At 42.6% G+C, this 15339-nt stretch overlaps 1 protein-coding gene across 1 annotated transcript in view; it reads left to right on the top strand.

Moving 5' to 3' along the window:
- Nucleotides 1–15339, top strand: part of SLX4IP (SLX4 interacting protein) — a 184871-nt gene that overhangs the window by 98623 nt on the left and 70909 nt on the right. Inside the window, exon 3 of the mRNA XM_046679070.1 lies at nt 15142–15231. Coding sequence (XP_046535026.1) covers nt 15142–15231 — 90 coding nt within the window. The remainder of the gene's footprint in view (nt 1–15141; nt 15232–15339) is intronic.

The following is a 15339-nucleotide window of genomic DNA, read 5'->3' as shown; positions in this document are numbered from 1 at the left end:
CTGGAATTCCCTTTGGGATGGGAATCCCCTTGCAACACTGGGCACTTCCTATTATGGGGTTCCCAATGTTGTTTGCTCTTTTAGTTTTAGTCTGTCACTAAAATAATAGAACCAGGAGTCACTTTAGGGAAGTGTCTGTGCTGTTCAGTATGGTAGCCACTAACTATATGTAGCTATTTAAATTAGTTAATAAATGCTAATGCAATTTAAATTTATTAGCATGAAATAAAATTTAGAATTCACACTAGCCTTATTTCAGGTGTTCAGTAACCACATGTGACTTGTGGCTAAGATGCTGGACAGTGCAGATGTAGAACATTTCCATCACCAAAGAAAGTTATTGGACAGAGCTGGTCAATTTTGTCACCTGCATTAGTTGGGATACTGGGAGTGAGAACGATGTCATTATTTGTTAGCTATTCCCAATTTATTAGTTAATTACTATATGTTAACTACTACTGTACTATATTTTTTCTCTTTGAATTTAGTCCTAACAACATCTTTGTGAGAGCAGGCGTAATTACACCCATTTTATTGACAAGGGGATTGAGACGCAGGCTGAGAAACTTGCCCTAGGCCGTATGGCCAGTATAAGGTGAAGCCAGTGTTTGGCCACACATCTGCCTGATTCTAAAGCCCATGCTTTCTTTGTTAAAGTGTGTCTTAGAAGACAAGTTCTCTGATTCTTGAGGTCAGTAAGCCCACATCTTAGGCATACACCAGTCACCAGTGGTGCATTGGATGGTTGACTAATGGATAAAATGGAGCAAATCAGTAGCAGATCCTTTCCTGTGTGGTTTTCATCACTCCTCAAACTAGACTGGTGTCCTCTGATAACAATGCAGTATTTATGCAGTTATCCATTTTCACATGCTTTGTGTCAATACAGTTGGGTCTCCTGGATTGGATGGTGAGCCCGTCACCTCCCACAGCAGATCATTCCGTGTTGGAAAGCCTTCCAGTCAGAAAGTCTTCCTGATGTGGAGCCAATACCTGTCTCCTTGTGGTTTCTCTGCTCTTACCTGGTTCTCTATCCCTTAAGAACCTAAAGAACCAAAAAGGATTGTTCTTCCACATTTAAAAGTCCTGTTAGTGTTATTTCATCCTGGTTGTTTTCTTCTTTTTTAAGTAAATCATTCTACTTTCTTCAGCTGATCCTCATAATATGATTTTAAGTGTTGCTCCTATTCTGATCACTCTTATTCTAATACATGACAGTTTGTCTCAATTTGTATATTGAGACTAATTGGACACTAAATGCTTCAAGCATAGCCATCATAATACTTATGCTGGCCGCTACTGTTAAGGAAGCCTAAAATTGGGCCTGGCCCCGTGGCTGAGTGGTTAAGTTCGGGCGCTCCGCTGCAGTGGCCCAGGGTTCAGATCCTGGGCGCGGACATGGCACCACTCGTCAGGCCACGTTGAGGTGGCCTCCCATATGCCACAACTAGAAGGACCTGCAACTAAGATATACAACTATGTGCCAGGGGGGATTTGGGGAGATAAAGCAGAAAAAAAAAAAAAAGATTGGCCACAGTTGTTAGCTCAGGTGCCAATCTTAAAAAAAAAAGGGAAACCTGAAATGAAATTACCGTTATCAATGGCCACAGCGCTATGCTGCCCATTCACAGAGCTTACTCTCCACTGAGTACCTCTGTGCTCAGGCTGTTAGCTTTTTGGCCCTTACATGTATCCTTGTTAAATTCCATGTAGTTAGGCTCATCTAACTGCTTTTCTCGACTGATCCTTATAACCCAATTTTAAGTGTCTCTCAGTCACAGAGATCCAGTTTTTTGTTTTTTTGCCACTGTTTTTTCTACCCCAGCTGTTCACTATCCCCTCCTGTGCAGCATCGTCCACCTATTTTATGGGCATGTCCACTATGTATCTTCATCTGTGTCACTGCTAAGAATGTGGGCCAAGACCAGGGTCAAGGAAAAAGCTCTTCCCCGTCTCCCTCAATGTTGTTGTTTAACCATTCATGGCTCCTGTGGTTATGGCTGTTGAACTAGTTATGAATCCACCTAATCGTCATTTCATCTACCCCTATTTTTCTGTCTTTTATTCACTAGGAGTCATTTTTCATTCATAGATTCATTCACTTAATATTTACTGAGCTCCTACTGTGAGCCAGGCAGGCCCTTTTGAAGGTAGAACTGCTAGGGTTTTGCTAATAGCGTAGACGCAGACTATGAGAGGAGAGGCATCAAACATGAATCCAAGGCTTTTGACCTGAACAACTGGAAAAATGGAGTTGCCATTTACCAAGCCAGCTTAGCTACACCTGGGGGGAGCAGGTTTGAGGGTAAAGCATTAATAGTTTGGTTTTGAACTTGTTAAGCTGTACATGCCTATTTGACATACAAGTGGAGATGTAGAGTAGGCAATTGGATATGTGCGTCTGGAGCCGCGGGGAGGTCTGGGCTGGAGCAGAAATGTTAGGTATCATCAGCACGTTAACTGCCAGGTATCTGAAACCTTGAGAGTGATGAGAGAGTAGGTGGAGACAGGAGAGGTCCAAGGACTGAGCCCTGGTCAGTTTAGACGTGGTGCAATGGGGACAAGCCAGCAGAGGGGATTGAGAAAGAGTGGCCAGGGAGGAGGGAGGAGAAACAGGAAAGCCTGGTATCTCAGAAGTGAGGATTTCAAGCTGCAAGTGAAAGAACCACTTTGTTAGATGGTACTGAGAGGCCAAGTAACATGAGGACCATTGTATTTGGCTACCTGAAGGTCATTGGTAACCTTGACAAAGGGATGTCATGGGAAACTTTGCACAGTTCCTGGCTGAGGTTCACATCTGCTTTGTTAACCGCTTTTCACCAGTCTAGGAACCTCGTCAAAGAAGAGAATGAGGTTAGTTTTTCATAATTTGGGTTTCTTCTGGATCCCTTCTAATAATCTGTTAGGGATAAAGTTTATAGTTGCAAAATCTATCTTTCTCTCCTTTTTGCAAAGTGCAATGTCATTTGCCCCTCTCTAGCATCTCTTTGCAACTCCAGTGCCCCTCATCACCCCAGGGGCCGCTCTGGGATGGGTTCCCTCGAGCCCTGTGATGTGAACTCATTTAAAGGACTTAATGTACAGTTGTGTAACCTCCCTGTCTGTCGTGGGCTTACAACCTCCTTCCTTTCCATTTCTGGCCTTCCTTTTCATTTCTTCTTAAGGCTCTGGCTCAAACTAGCAGGTAGATCTCTTTTTCCCTTTGGATTCCCATCACCGTCTTTATCATCCTAATTCAGAGGTGAGTTTTTAAGATGCTCAGTGAGGCATTATTATATCTGTGATTCTCAATCCTGGCTGCACATCACATTCACCTCTGGAGGGTTTTTGTTTTTTCTTCTTAAAGAAAATTATAATTTGAATTTCTTACAACTCGGAGGGAATTATTTTCTCATCATTGTGATAAAATTGTGATGTTCTATACTTGTGAATTTTAGAATTGTAATATATTCATTTCTGGTGAGCTCTCACCTTCCATTGTGTTACATGGTGAAACCTAATCATATTTTTTTTCTTCCTTTCTAGTGTATCCTCCAAAAGAGTTCCTGTATTGTACTTAGAATGCCACATGTAGTCCTCAAGGAGACATAGTGGCCTACAGCCGTGGTTCTTAAAATTGAGCATGCACCAGAATCACCCTGGGGGCTTGTTAAAATATAGGATCCTGGGCCCCACCTCTAAAATTTCTGATTGGGTAGGTCTGAGTTTGCATGGCAAACAAGCTCCAGGAGATGCTGATGCTGGTGGTGCTTTAAGAACCAGGGCTCTAGGCTCTAGTGGGTAAATATTCTTAAGGTTGTGCACACAGAGAGCTTTCTTGAACTGGCAGAACCAGGAGGATAAGCATGGCCAAAGGCGGAGATGAGGCTGGTACTTGACTTGCTTGGGCCTCTCAGAGGCTCTGGTAACCCTGAGCCTTGCAGAAGTGAAAACTTTCCACGTGCAACAGGCCTCAGGAATTTCTCACCCTGGTTGTGTTTTGGTTTGCAGCCATATGCTTGGATTCTGTTTGCCCTCCTGTAAAGGTTACATGTAGCCTTATCTTTGGCCTCAAAGTTGGCTTGGAAAGCATTACCCTTATCCAGTTTAGGAGAGCAAATGCAGCCTCCTTTATCCACAGTACTTACACAATATTAATCCTCCAGAAAAAATCACATGACACCTGGAGTGAATAGAGAGTGACTGTCACAGCTTTATCTGGTAAATCCTTTGTTATATTTGAAAGTAGACGAAGAAGATTCCAGAGAAAGAATACTGGTATGTGGGATTCCTTAAATTATTTTACATTTAACCAAAAAATAGAACTCCTCTAAGTCATCCAGATTCCCCGAAGTATCATCAAAAACTCTTTGGTGTCCCCCCCGCCCCCACCAGTAGGTAGGGAAATTATGCCTCCTCTCTTTTATCCTCCTTCCTCTTTCAAGAAATCTCCCTTCAAGACTGATCACCCTTTAGAACAATCCACAAATTCTGGGCATTGATCACTAGGGGAATATTTACAGGATTTTCCTTTGTTTTTGTTTTCTTTTCATTCTGATTCATTTATAATTTCTTTAGTTTATAAGCTGCACTGCTTTTATTTTATTTTTCTTGACATTGAAGAATGTCAAGATTCTTCAGGAATATAGAAGAATATTTTCTAATATGCTAATTTTTAGAGAGTTTAAATCCAAACCCACATTCCAAAGCTTCCAGATAACACATGCTGGATGAAATTGTGAGCAGAATTTGTGGGGACTCCCACCCCTGTTGTTTACCAGATTCCATTTTCAGATTACTACATGGTTGGCCATAATTGGTCCTGAGCACACTCCGACAGGCCTCCGTGTTGCTGACTATGAATGTTGCTTGTCTTTCTAGCTGCTTAAGACCCTCTCAAGACAAGTTCCCTATAGACAAGTACATAATAATTTCCATCAGGTTTTCTTTTCATTTCATGTTCTCTGTTACAGAAATACGTGAGAGGAAAGTTCATATTTTTCCCTTGTAATCTGGTGTGATTACAAGCCATCTGTTCTTTTTCTAAGAAGCAGTGTGTGGCCAGAGTAAAACTGTGCAAAAGAATTATGAGGCATTTATTAGCTCTTAGTAGGAATAGGTGGAAACCTGTGCCCTATCTATTTGTAAATCTTATGGAACTGACAATTCAGAGTTCATTTAAATTGCCCTGGAATTTGAGGCAAATTCTACCTTTGGAGGAAAAAACACAACCACCAGCCCATATTTCTTTCTTGAGTTCTTTGTATGGCTGTCACTATGCTGAAGCCTCATGCCTGCATTCTCTCATTTAATCCTCAAAACAACTTCATAAGGTGTTTTTCGTTATCGTCCCCATTTTACATTGCAGAAAGTATCCGGAGTCTGGTAGCATTGAGGCACATGGCAGGGGTTCGAAGTCAGGTCCGTCCTACCCCCAAGTCGCTGTGCTCCTCATTGCTGCATGTGCTCTCTACGTGCCACAGGCCAGTCTCCTGAGGAATACTGGCCTGCAGGTTACATTTGAAAGAATAATTTCTTGAAAATCATTAGGGAAAGTGTCTAAAAAAGTGACATCAGCTCTTATCTTTCAAAGGAAGTAACTGAGGGCCTGTTCCCACCCATGAGCCCTCTTCGTGCAGTGATGGGCTTTAGAGTCTGTAATTCAGCCTCGAATACTCCCTACAGCTTCCAGTGGCATGTGTTAAATTTAAGCCTCACTTCCTAATACTGCTTTGGTTGGCCTTTGCTTTCTTCCCAGCAGCACTTTGCTTCCCTGCCCAGATCTTATCCAGGAAGGCAGTGAACCACTGTATGAGCATTCCAAGCAAGAACCCCCAAAACTCTTTCTTAATAGGAGACCTGAGACAATTTGCTGAAGAACATCAGCCTCTTACTCTCTTTTTTCCTCCTTTTAGGAGTTGTCATCAAACCTATTAGCTCTGCTTTTCTGTTATCTCTCTTTCTCATTCCTTTGTGATTTGCTCCTTACCTGTGTAGAATCTTTTCCCAACCCATAGCAATAAATCTGTTAGGGAAAACAAACAAGTGGCTGGAAAGGTGTTCATCCCTGACCTGTACTCCGCAGACACCAAACAGGAGAGAGAAAATCCCTCCCCTCCTGATTCCTTTTTACTTCAGACAAGTCACACTGTCCCCTGCATCCCTTTCAGCCAGCAAAACTTGATCTCAAGGACTGGTCATTCCTCTGCAACCATGGAAGCCCCCCACATGTTCTCTCTTATAAGTCTGAATTCACATTGTCAACCAGGGTTTTGCAGCTTGTTCCACCTGATTAGAAGGTGGGAAAATAACCCTTTGCCCTAGAGCAGTGGGCATCGCTGCCTGTTTTGTGGGGTGACAGTATTCTGTGCATACGTGAGGCAACTTTAGTTGTAACTCATGAGCTTGATTTTGTGGTGGTTCTTATTCTGAGGACAGGCTGCAGGTGAGAGTGTGGTAGTCCCTCCTAGAGAGAGAACAAGGCAGCCACTTAAGTAATTTTCATCACTGATATATTTCTTCATTCATTTAACAAACACTCTTCACTACCATCTATGTGCCAGGCCCAATACTAGGCATTGACAACCCAAAGGTAACAAATGGCATCTCCCTCCTGCAGGCAGCCCATGGGAGATGGGTGTATGCACCCATGTGTTTACAGTCTGTCATGAGGTCCATAACAGAATCATAGGTAAAGTGCTGCGGCAGCAGAGAAGGGCTTAATCCTGCCTGAAGGTGTCAGAGGATGCTTTGGGGAAGAGCTCATTGGTTGCTGAGATTATTGCCTCAGCCAACTCCACTGAGCGTCTCCATTTCCCCTGGCTTATACCATGATTTCTAGCCACGTGACTGGCATTTTCTTCGTTGGTTGCCAAGACTAACTCATGCCCACAAAGGTCAGCACAGCAGGAAATGTGCTCCCCTGTTCTCTATTCCAAAACAATGGTAGGTTTTACTACTGTGTGTGAGTGGCCCATAGTGAACTGGTGGAGGAAAGTCTAAGGTGCCAGACTCATCGTGGCTCTTTCATAACCTTTACAGGAGGGCAAAGGTGTGCAAATAGAATCCAAGCAAGTGGTTGCAAACCAAAACCCAACCAGGAGATGGGATCTTAAAGTGGAAGACATCTTGAAGGAGATCTAGTTGTGTCCACTGATTATAGTTTTTTTCCTGAACTAACATCTGTGCCAGTCTTCCTCCACTTTATATGTAGGTCGCCACCACGGCATGGCTGACAAGTGGTGTAGGTCCACACCTGGGATCCGAACTCACTAACCTGGGCGCTGAACTAGACCACGCTGAACTTCACCACTATGCCACATGGCCAGCCCCAATGTCCACTCATTTTACATAGAGGGAAACTGACACGCAGAGAAGGGAGGTGGCACACCCCTCCTAAACTGGGGCATCATCGGAAGAGATTCACGACCTTGGACTTCCTATGCCAGGCTATTCTCCCATTTGTCATCAAAGGGCTTTCTCCAGTCTTTTCTGGGTGCTGTGATCCTGAATTCGGGCTGTGTCTAATTGTGTTACTAAGGTTATAGAATGTTCCTTGTACCTAGCCTGAGTATTGCCAGGTTGGCAAGGCACCACATGAAACAAAACCCAGCCATGATCACTAGGGATCTTCTAAAAGAGAGAGAAAGCTCATAAGTTTCCCAGTCTTTCCAGAACACTGAAGTGGTAACAGATCATGCCTCTCTGGGTTGTCATGAGAATTAATGCAGTAATGTACTGAGAGGGCTTGACACAGTATCTGGCACACAATAAGTGCTCAATGAATCTTAACTTTTGTTATTCCCCACTTGTTCACCCTGAGTAGGATTTTGCAATTAGATTAGGGATATAGTGTATTCTAACAGAACAGCTATTCTCCAGTCCCCTGATCCAGCCTTCTGCTGGCTTATTGAATATGCCATCCTAAAGGTATGCTGCTTTCTTCTCTTGAATGTAAACTCCTGGCTTGGATTTCTTGGGCAAGTATTTTAATAAGGAACAGGCCAAGGGGGTTAAATTGACATAATATTTGCCTTGACTTTTCTTCAGCTGTAACTCCCTGAGTAGGGTTGTTAATGTCAGGAGACCTCTCTTCCTGCCCCCACACCCCACCCCACCTTCAGCGTGATTTATTGCCTTGGTCTTCTGCTGCATTCTTTTCCTTCCCCTTCTCCTCCTTCCTTCTCCCTAACCTCCCCTCCTGCCCCAGTGATCTCTCTGCAGGGGGCCTTTCGCCACCACAGGGCACTCTGGTTCCAACAGGGTACCCCACCAGGGCAGTGTCAGTCTCTGAAATCTCAGTGCCTCCCTTCAAGCATGGAGTCAAGCTCTCCAGGGGATGGAGCTGAGCGACCCTATTCAGAATCCTTGGTTCAGTCACCCAGTGCCCATGGGGCAAACAGGGCTGCCATTGCTCATCCCAGAGGGAATAGGGGGTTGGTTCCCAAGTAGAGTGGAGTGGGTTCCAGCCTAGGCAGCCTTAAATGTGCCCCCACATGGGGTCTGAAAGTGAGTCCTGAGTGGCCTGCCACAGTGGGGATATTTCTTCAAAGTAATGCATGACAGTGGGTTTTGCAGTCTAATGGATTTCTGTTTGATTCCTGGGTCTCTCACTTACTGCCTGTGTAACCTTGGATTGTCCTTATCTTGTCTGATTCCATGTGCTTATCTATAAAATGTGAGTAATAGTTGTGCTCATTCACAGACTGGTGGCGAGTATTAAATTGAAGACCGTAGGTAATGCTTAGCACAATGCCTAGAACATAGGTGCTCTGGACATGGTACTAAATATTTTAAACTGTGCCTTTTCTTTAAAAACCATGTGACTTTTTAATTTCATGCTGTAACATATATACAGTTTGTTTTGATAGAAAATATTTAATATTTTTCTTAAAGCGTTTTAGTCAAGTTGATACTCCAGGAAGATAACTGCCGTGTTTTTTCATGACAATCTTCAGGAGACATGTCTTTCTAGATTTAGTGTCAGGAATGCTTGAATCATCCTCAGCCCTGATTCATTCTTAGGGACTCTGACTGGCCTGTCTCTTTTCACATTGTCAGCTAGGAGCATGCTAGAGCAAATGCTGCAGCGACTTAGGACTCTGGGGGGAATTCTCTACAGACCTTAATTCTTGGCTGCATTTCAGGTTTTAACACCTGTTTGTCTTACTTATTTCCTCCATTTTTAATCTTTGCCTTGTTAATCCAAGCTGCCTTAAATCCTTAATGCCAGGTAGGTGTAAAATGCCAATAACACTTGCAACAGACCCATATGGATGAGCTGCCTGTGAATAGCCCTGGGGGTATGGTTGAAACCACTCACATGCCTTGGGCATCATCCTTGCTCTACCTCCTCCTACACGCAACCACATCCTCTTGATTCTGTCTTTTGAGTGTCCCTCTAATCTGCCCCCTGCTCTTCACCCATCACCTTCAGTTGTCTCTTGTTTGGGTTCTTGTGGTGGCTTTATTCTTTTAATTTTTTTTTGCTGAGGAAGATTCACCCTGAGCTAACATCTGTTGCCAATGTTCCTCTGTTTTGTATGTGAGCTGCCGCCACAGCATGGCCACTGACAGACGAGTGGTGTAGGTCCGTGTGCGCAAACCAAACCTAGGCCACCGAAGTGGAGAGCACCAAACTTAACCATTAGGCCACTGGGGCTGGCCCTTGTGGTGGCTTTTAACCTGTCTACCTGGCCCACCACAAGGTAGTGATTTCCCCCACCAGCCCATGTTCCACACTCCTACGTGAGAGAACTCTCCAGCCTGCAGCTCTTCTTGGCCCCTTTGGCCTGCCCTGAGTTCCTCTGTGGTCTGAACCCTCCTGCCCTGTTGGCCTTATCTGCTAACCTTGCCCTGTTTCTGTATTATCAGATTCTTTTCTGTCTCCTGAGCGTGCTGAGCTATTTGGGACTCTCCCTATGTCGGTGCTGTTCATTTTTCTTTCTCCACCACTTGCCCTATTCCTCAAGGCCTAGCTGCGACATCATGCCGTCTTCCCTGGCTTCCCTCAGGCAGAGCTGTCACTTGGCTTCCTCTAGTCCTTGGATGTGTGCTGTGGTCACTTACTACAGCGTTCCATTTCTTCCCCTCCTTCTCTGGCCCAGTGCCCCTATTAAACTCAGCGGGTGTTTAATGAATGAAGGAGTGAGCGAGTGAGTGAATGCGGGAAACCTTCCACATATCTCAGAGCTCCGAACCTGCTTCTGTCTGAGATTTCTACATGTGTAAGAAACGTTAGCATTTTCACCTTTACTTTACACTTAATGTAAAATTAGTAAGACAATATCTTCCACCCCTGAAGATTTGGTAGTAATTCAAGTTAAGATGTGGCTTTGGAATTCTTAGGAAAGAGGAAAAATCACCAACATACTCGGTTGGCAGTGAGTTTTGGGTGAGGTAATCCTAGGACCCTTGTATTCCCTTTCCTCAAAATAAGGAAAATGACTAGTTGTCATTGGTGATGACATAGTTGTCATCACTCCAGAATAAGGAAGGACGAAGTTGTTCTATGGTGCATCAGTGTCCTGGGCTGAATCAGAATGGCCTTGTCCCCAGAATGGGCTCGGAGCCCTTAGGTTGCAGTTAAGGCTGTGGTTTGCCCAAAACTCAGACCTCGTTGGTCCTGTCATTTGTTCGTTCATTCCTTTCTTCCTTTCATTAAATACTAAGCACTTACTGTAAGCTGGTACTATGCTAACCCTTGGAGGGCAAAGTCCACTGAGGTATTGGTGCTGTCTCCGCCAATGAGCTAACAGTCTAGCAGGGGAGGTCCCTACGCAGACAAGCCATTTGATGCAAAAATAAGTAAGTACGTGAATCATGTGCCTGATCCAGAGGTAGGAGTGACAGCTGTTCACAGAAGCTCCACAGAGATGTCCACGCTCCTGCTAGGGTTCAGGGATACATTAAGCATAGGAATGTTGAGGTGCATTGGAAGCCAATGGCAAAAACAGCACCTGCCCAAGAACAGTGGGAGACAGCGGGAAAGCAGGGCTTCCTCAGACACGTATGTGTGATGCTCGGAGCTGCAGCAGGAGTGCACTGCTCCCGTTTCTATGTTAGAGCTTTTTCAGGCAAGGGCATCAATAGTTCATCTGGGACACCAAGATAAGTAGCCCTCATATTCCAAGTGGGAAATGATGTGAGCTGCGGAACAAGACAGGAGGGTGTGTTTAGCTCTGTAAGAATTAAAATCGAGAAGACATGGTGACTGATGGTGGAGGGTTAGGGAAAGGGAGGGGTTAGGGTTGACTCCCAGGTTTTTGGCTGAAACCTCTGGGTGGAGGGGGCTAGAAGCTGGACCTGACCCTGGCCTGTTGACTCCCATCCCAGGGCATGTGATGTGAAGCTTTCTCTAGTAGCCTTTGGGCTGTTAAGGAAGTAACTTGGCCTGTGTAAATGAGCAGCTGTGGCCTGAGAAAGAAGTGATGGTTCATGTGTTGCTCCTCTCAGCAGAGAGCCAGAGAGTTTATCTGCTGAGAGTAGAAGTAACCTCTTCCTAATTAAGGAGGAGGAGAAGTGGAGGCTGTGCTGCCGGCTGCAACAAGAGGCCTTTTTTTTTCACTTCTGTTTACTCATGGGAGAAAATCAGCAAAGCCTTGAGAGCAGGGAACTTTAGAAAGGCAAAATACCCTTGATTAGTGTGGGGAGTCTGAGAGAGCTCTTGCTGGAGAAGTCGGAACTGCTGGCTGCAGAGGGAGCTGCAGGGGAGGGGACTGCCTGTGTGCCCAGGGGTGGAGTCTGGCAGAAATCCCGGGAAGGCTGGAGCACCAGAGTAAGATTTGATGATTTATTTAAAAAAAAAAAGAAGACATTCCAATCAATCTGTTTATAATCCAGTTTATACTAGGTTATTTGTGATTAAAGTTACAAAATGAGAAAATACCAAATTGGACCTTGCTATTTAATTCTTTAAAAAGTTACTCTTACATAGTATCAGTTCAAATTGTTCAAGCATCATTATTGTTATTTTACTATTTTAAAAATGATTTTTGCTAACGAAGGAGGAGTAGCAGAGAACTTGGTTTGAGGACTCAGGGTAGAATAACCTGAGAGGCACATCTCGCTGCTGTGGAGGGGCTCTTGCTCTGCAATCTGTGGAGCCTCAAGGGGCCCATGATAGAATTCAGAGGGTCGGTGAACTTGGCTGGGAAAAAAAAGTACATCTTTATTTTGACCAAGTTCTAATAAGTTTAGTTTTTATTATGAATGAAGTGTTCAAGACACAGTAGTATCAGCAATATATCCCCCTTAGAAATCACAGCTCTTTTCATGTTATAATGGTGGCACATATCTGAAAATATTTATGCTTATCACTACTTTGGATTTATAGTAGTTATTTTATCACCACTATGTGATCTGTTAGATCACTGTTAGACCCACCACTAGGTAACAAGAGCCAATACCTTAATAAACAAGTACATACATTACTATATCACAGGCTTGTTTTTTTTTTAATTTGGATAACCACAGTTAAATCAAATTGGTTAGCTTTTTAATCCTAAGGATTGTGTTTCATGCATTTAAAAAATTATTCTGAGCCTATTTCATCAGCTTCACAGCAGGCCAAACAGGTCTATGGCACATGAAAGTTTAATAACCTCTGGCTAACATCATGTAGTTGTGGCATATGACCTCCACCTGGTGGCAGCATACTCCTTAAAGGTTAAATCTGTAATCAACAGTTGTGAAAAAACTTAAAATAACAGTATACTTGAATACAATTTTCAAGCAGTTTTGACCACAACCCACAGTAAAAAATAGGCTTTACATCATAACTCAGTACACTCATACATAAGTTTCACAAAACAATACTTGACCTTACCATGTAGCACATTGATATTTTTTATCCCATTCCAATATTCTCTTCTATTCTCTTTCATTAAAATAAAATGCTGGTTGCAAAACACTAAACTGCAGTTCACTGGGTCACACTGCACTGTGTGACATCTTGAGAGACCATCTTTCATCATACTTCACCATTTATTACCCAGTGAACTTCACTTTGTTGTCCCCCAAAATATCCACACATTTTCAAGGACATAATGCTTACATTTTAAATAGCTATCAACGAATATGAATGTATTTTTACCCATATTTTAAAAATTATTTATTGTTGATGTGTAATTTGTATACAGTGAAATGATCTGATCTCAGGGATATACCCCATCAAGATATAGAACATTCTCATCACCACACAAAGTTCTCTTGCCTGTTCTCAGCCAGTTCCTCCCCAGGCAATCACTGTTCTAATTGCTGTGACCAGAGATTTAGTTTTGTTGTTCTGGAACTTTCTATAAATGGAATCATACAGTATGTATTCTTTAACCCTGGCTTCTTTTACTCAACATAATGGTTTTGATATAGTCCATGTTGAGCTGATGGGGAGCATTCCATTGCGTGAATATGCCACAGTTTGTTTATTCTCTTAACAGAGTTTTGAGTTGTCTTCCATTTCGGCTATTTTGAATAAACCTTCCATGAACATTTGCATACAAGTCTTTGCGTGCACATATATTTTATCTCTCTCAGTAAATACCTGCGGTGGAATTGCTGGCTCAGGCAGTAAATAAATGTATGTTTAACTATAGGAGACTGACAAACCATTTGCCAAAGTGGTTGAATCATTTTACATTTCCACCAGCAGTGTATGAGAATTTGGCTTGCTCCACATCCTTACCAGCATTTGGTGTGTCAGTCTTTTTAATTTTAGTCATTCTGGCAGGTATGTAGTTGTATCTCTTGGTGGTTTCAATTTGCATTTGCCTGATGACTGATGATGTTGAACACTTTTTTTTCATGTGCTCATTAGCCATTTGTTTATCTTCATTGTGAAGAATATGTTCAAGCTTGGGTTGTTTGTGTTTTTAATATTGATTTGTAGGAGTTCTTTGCATATTTTGGATACTAGTCCTTTATGTCAGATATCTGTATATGTCAGATATATGAATATTTTCTTGGAGTCTGACATACATATTCATTTTATTAATGGTGTCTTTTGATGAGCAAAAGTTTTAAATTTTCACAAAGTCCAATCCAACAATTTTCTCTTCTATATTTAGAGCTTTCTGGGTACCGGATAAGAAATATTTTCCTGCCCTAAGATCAGGAAGATAGTTTTGGCTTTTCTGTTTAGGTCTATGATCCATCTCAAATTAACTTTAGCATATGGGTCAGGTAGGTTTTAAGTTTTATTTTCTTTCCATATTTATATCTGGTATTCTCACACCATTTGCTGAAAATACTTTCCTTTCACCATTGAATTATAACACAGAATTAAAAAAAAAAATCTGTTTAGCCAAAGAGTTACAGAAGTGACTTTTCCCTGTGGGCCATAAACTGACCTTTGGGCCTCTGAGACCACCCCAACATGGCAGTCTCGATCTTCTATTCCTTTCTAAGTTAGTTCATCCACAGTTATCTTGAAATTCTCAGAAATTGGTTTACTCTTAAGGTGTGAAGATTTATAAGGCTACAGCTTTTTACAGGGTCTATAGCTGTGCCACAGAGCTTCTAGCCACATGTGGCTATTTAAATTAAATTAAAATGAAATGAAATTTAAAATTGAGTTTCTCAGTCACAGTAGCCACATTTCAAGTGCTCAATAGTCACACATGGCTATTGGCTACTCTATTGAACAGTGAAAGGAAGCCAGCTTTTGTAAAGTTTTAGAGCATATTTTAATGAAACTTATTTAGTTTTGATAACAGTCATTCAGCATCTCTCAATCCTTTGTCTGTCTAAAAGTACAATAGCTTATATTTGTTCTTTCCTACCTACAGGAAAGAATTCCCCTGGCTGTCCACAGAATCATTTTTTTTCTGGAGCCTCCCTAGTTCTGACCTATTTAACTTCATTCAGTGTTTGATAGTCTTCTAGCTGCCACTGGATGCCTGGGCATCCCCCTTCAAGGTTTGGCCCAGAGATAGATATTTTGTCTTTTCTATCTTGATAAAAATTGTATTTCTCTTTAGCACTGTACCATAAATATTAAACTTGAAAAACTAGTAGGTTATGACTTGTAGCCCTGTCCCATATTAACATTTCTGCCCAGTAGTGAACTTTGTTGCCATTTCATCATGAGCAACCACATAGGAATTTGTGAGATCTTCTCTCATTGTTCTCTGGGCGTGAGCTAACTCTGCCATTAATGTCTTTCAGTGTGGGGATTTTGCTGTCCTGGTGGATCTTCATATACTGCCGCAAGGTTCCAACCAGGATACCAGCTGGTTTTCTGAGCAGAAGAAAAAGGTACCACAGAACTTTTCACTATCTAAATGCGAGTAGCTGCTGCTAGAAGGAATAGTAACTCTTTCCAGCTTTCATTTTCCTTAGTGGGCAAAAAATATTGAGTGATTT

This window comes from Equus quagga, chromosome 12 (genome assembly GCF_021613505.1).
Source record: "Equus quagga isolate Etosha38 chromosome 12, UCLA_HA_Equagga_1.0, whole genome shotgun sequence".
Lineage (NCBI taxonomy): Eukaryota > Metazoa > Chordata > Mammalia > Perissodactyla > Equidae > Equus > Equus quagga.
The sequence above is the reverse complement of the archived record's forward strand: the minus strand, read 5'-3'. Positions and strand labels throughout refer to the sequence as shown.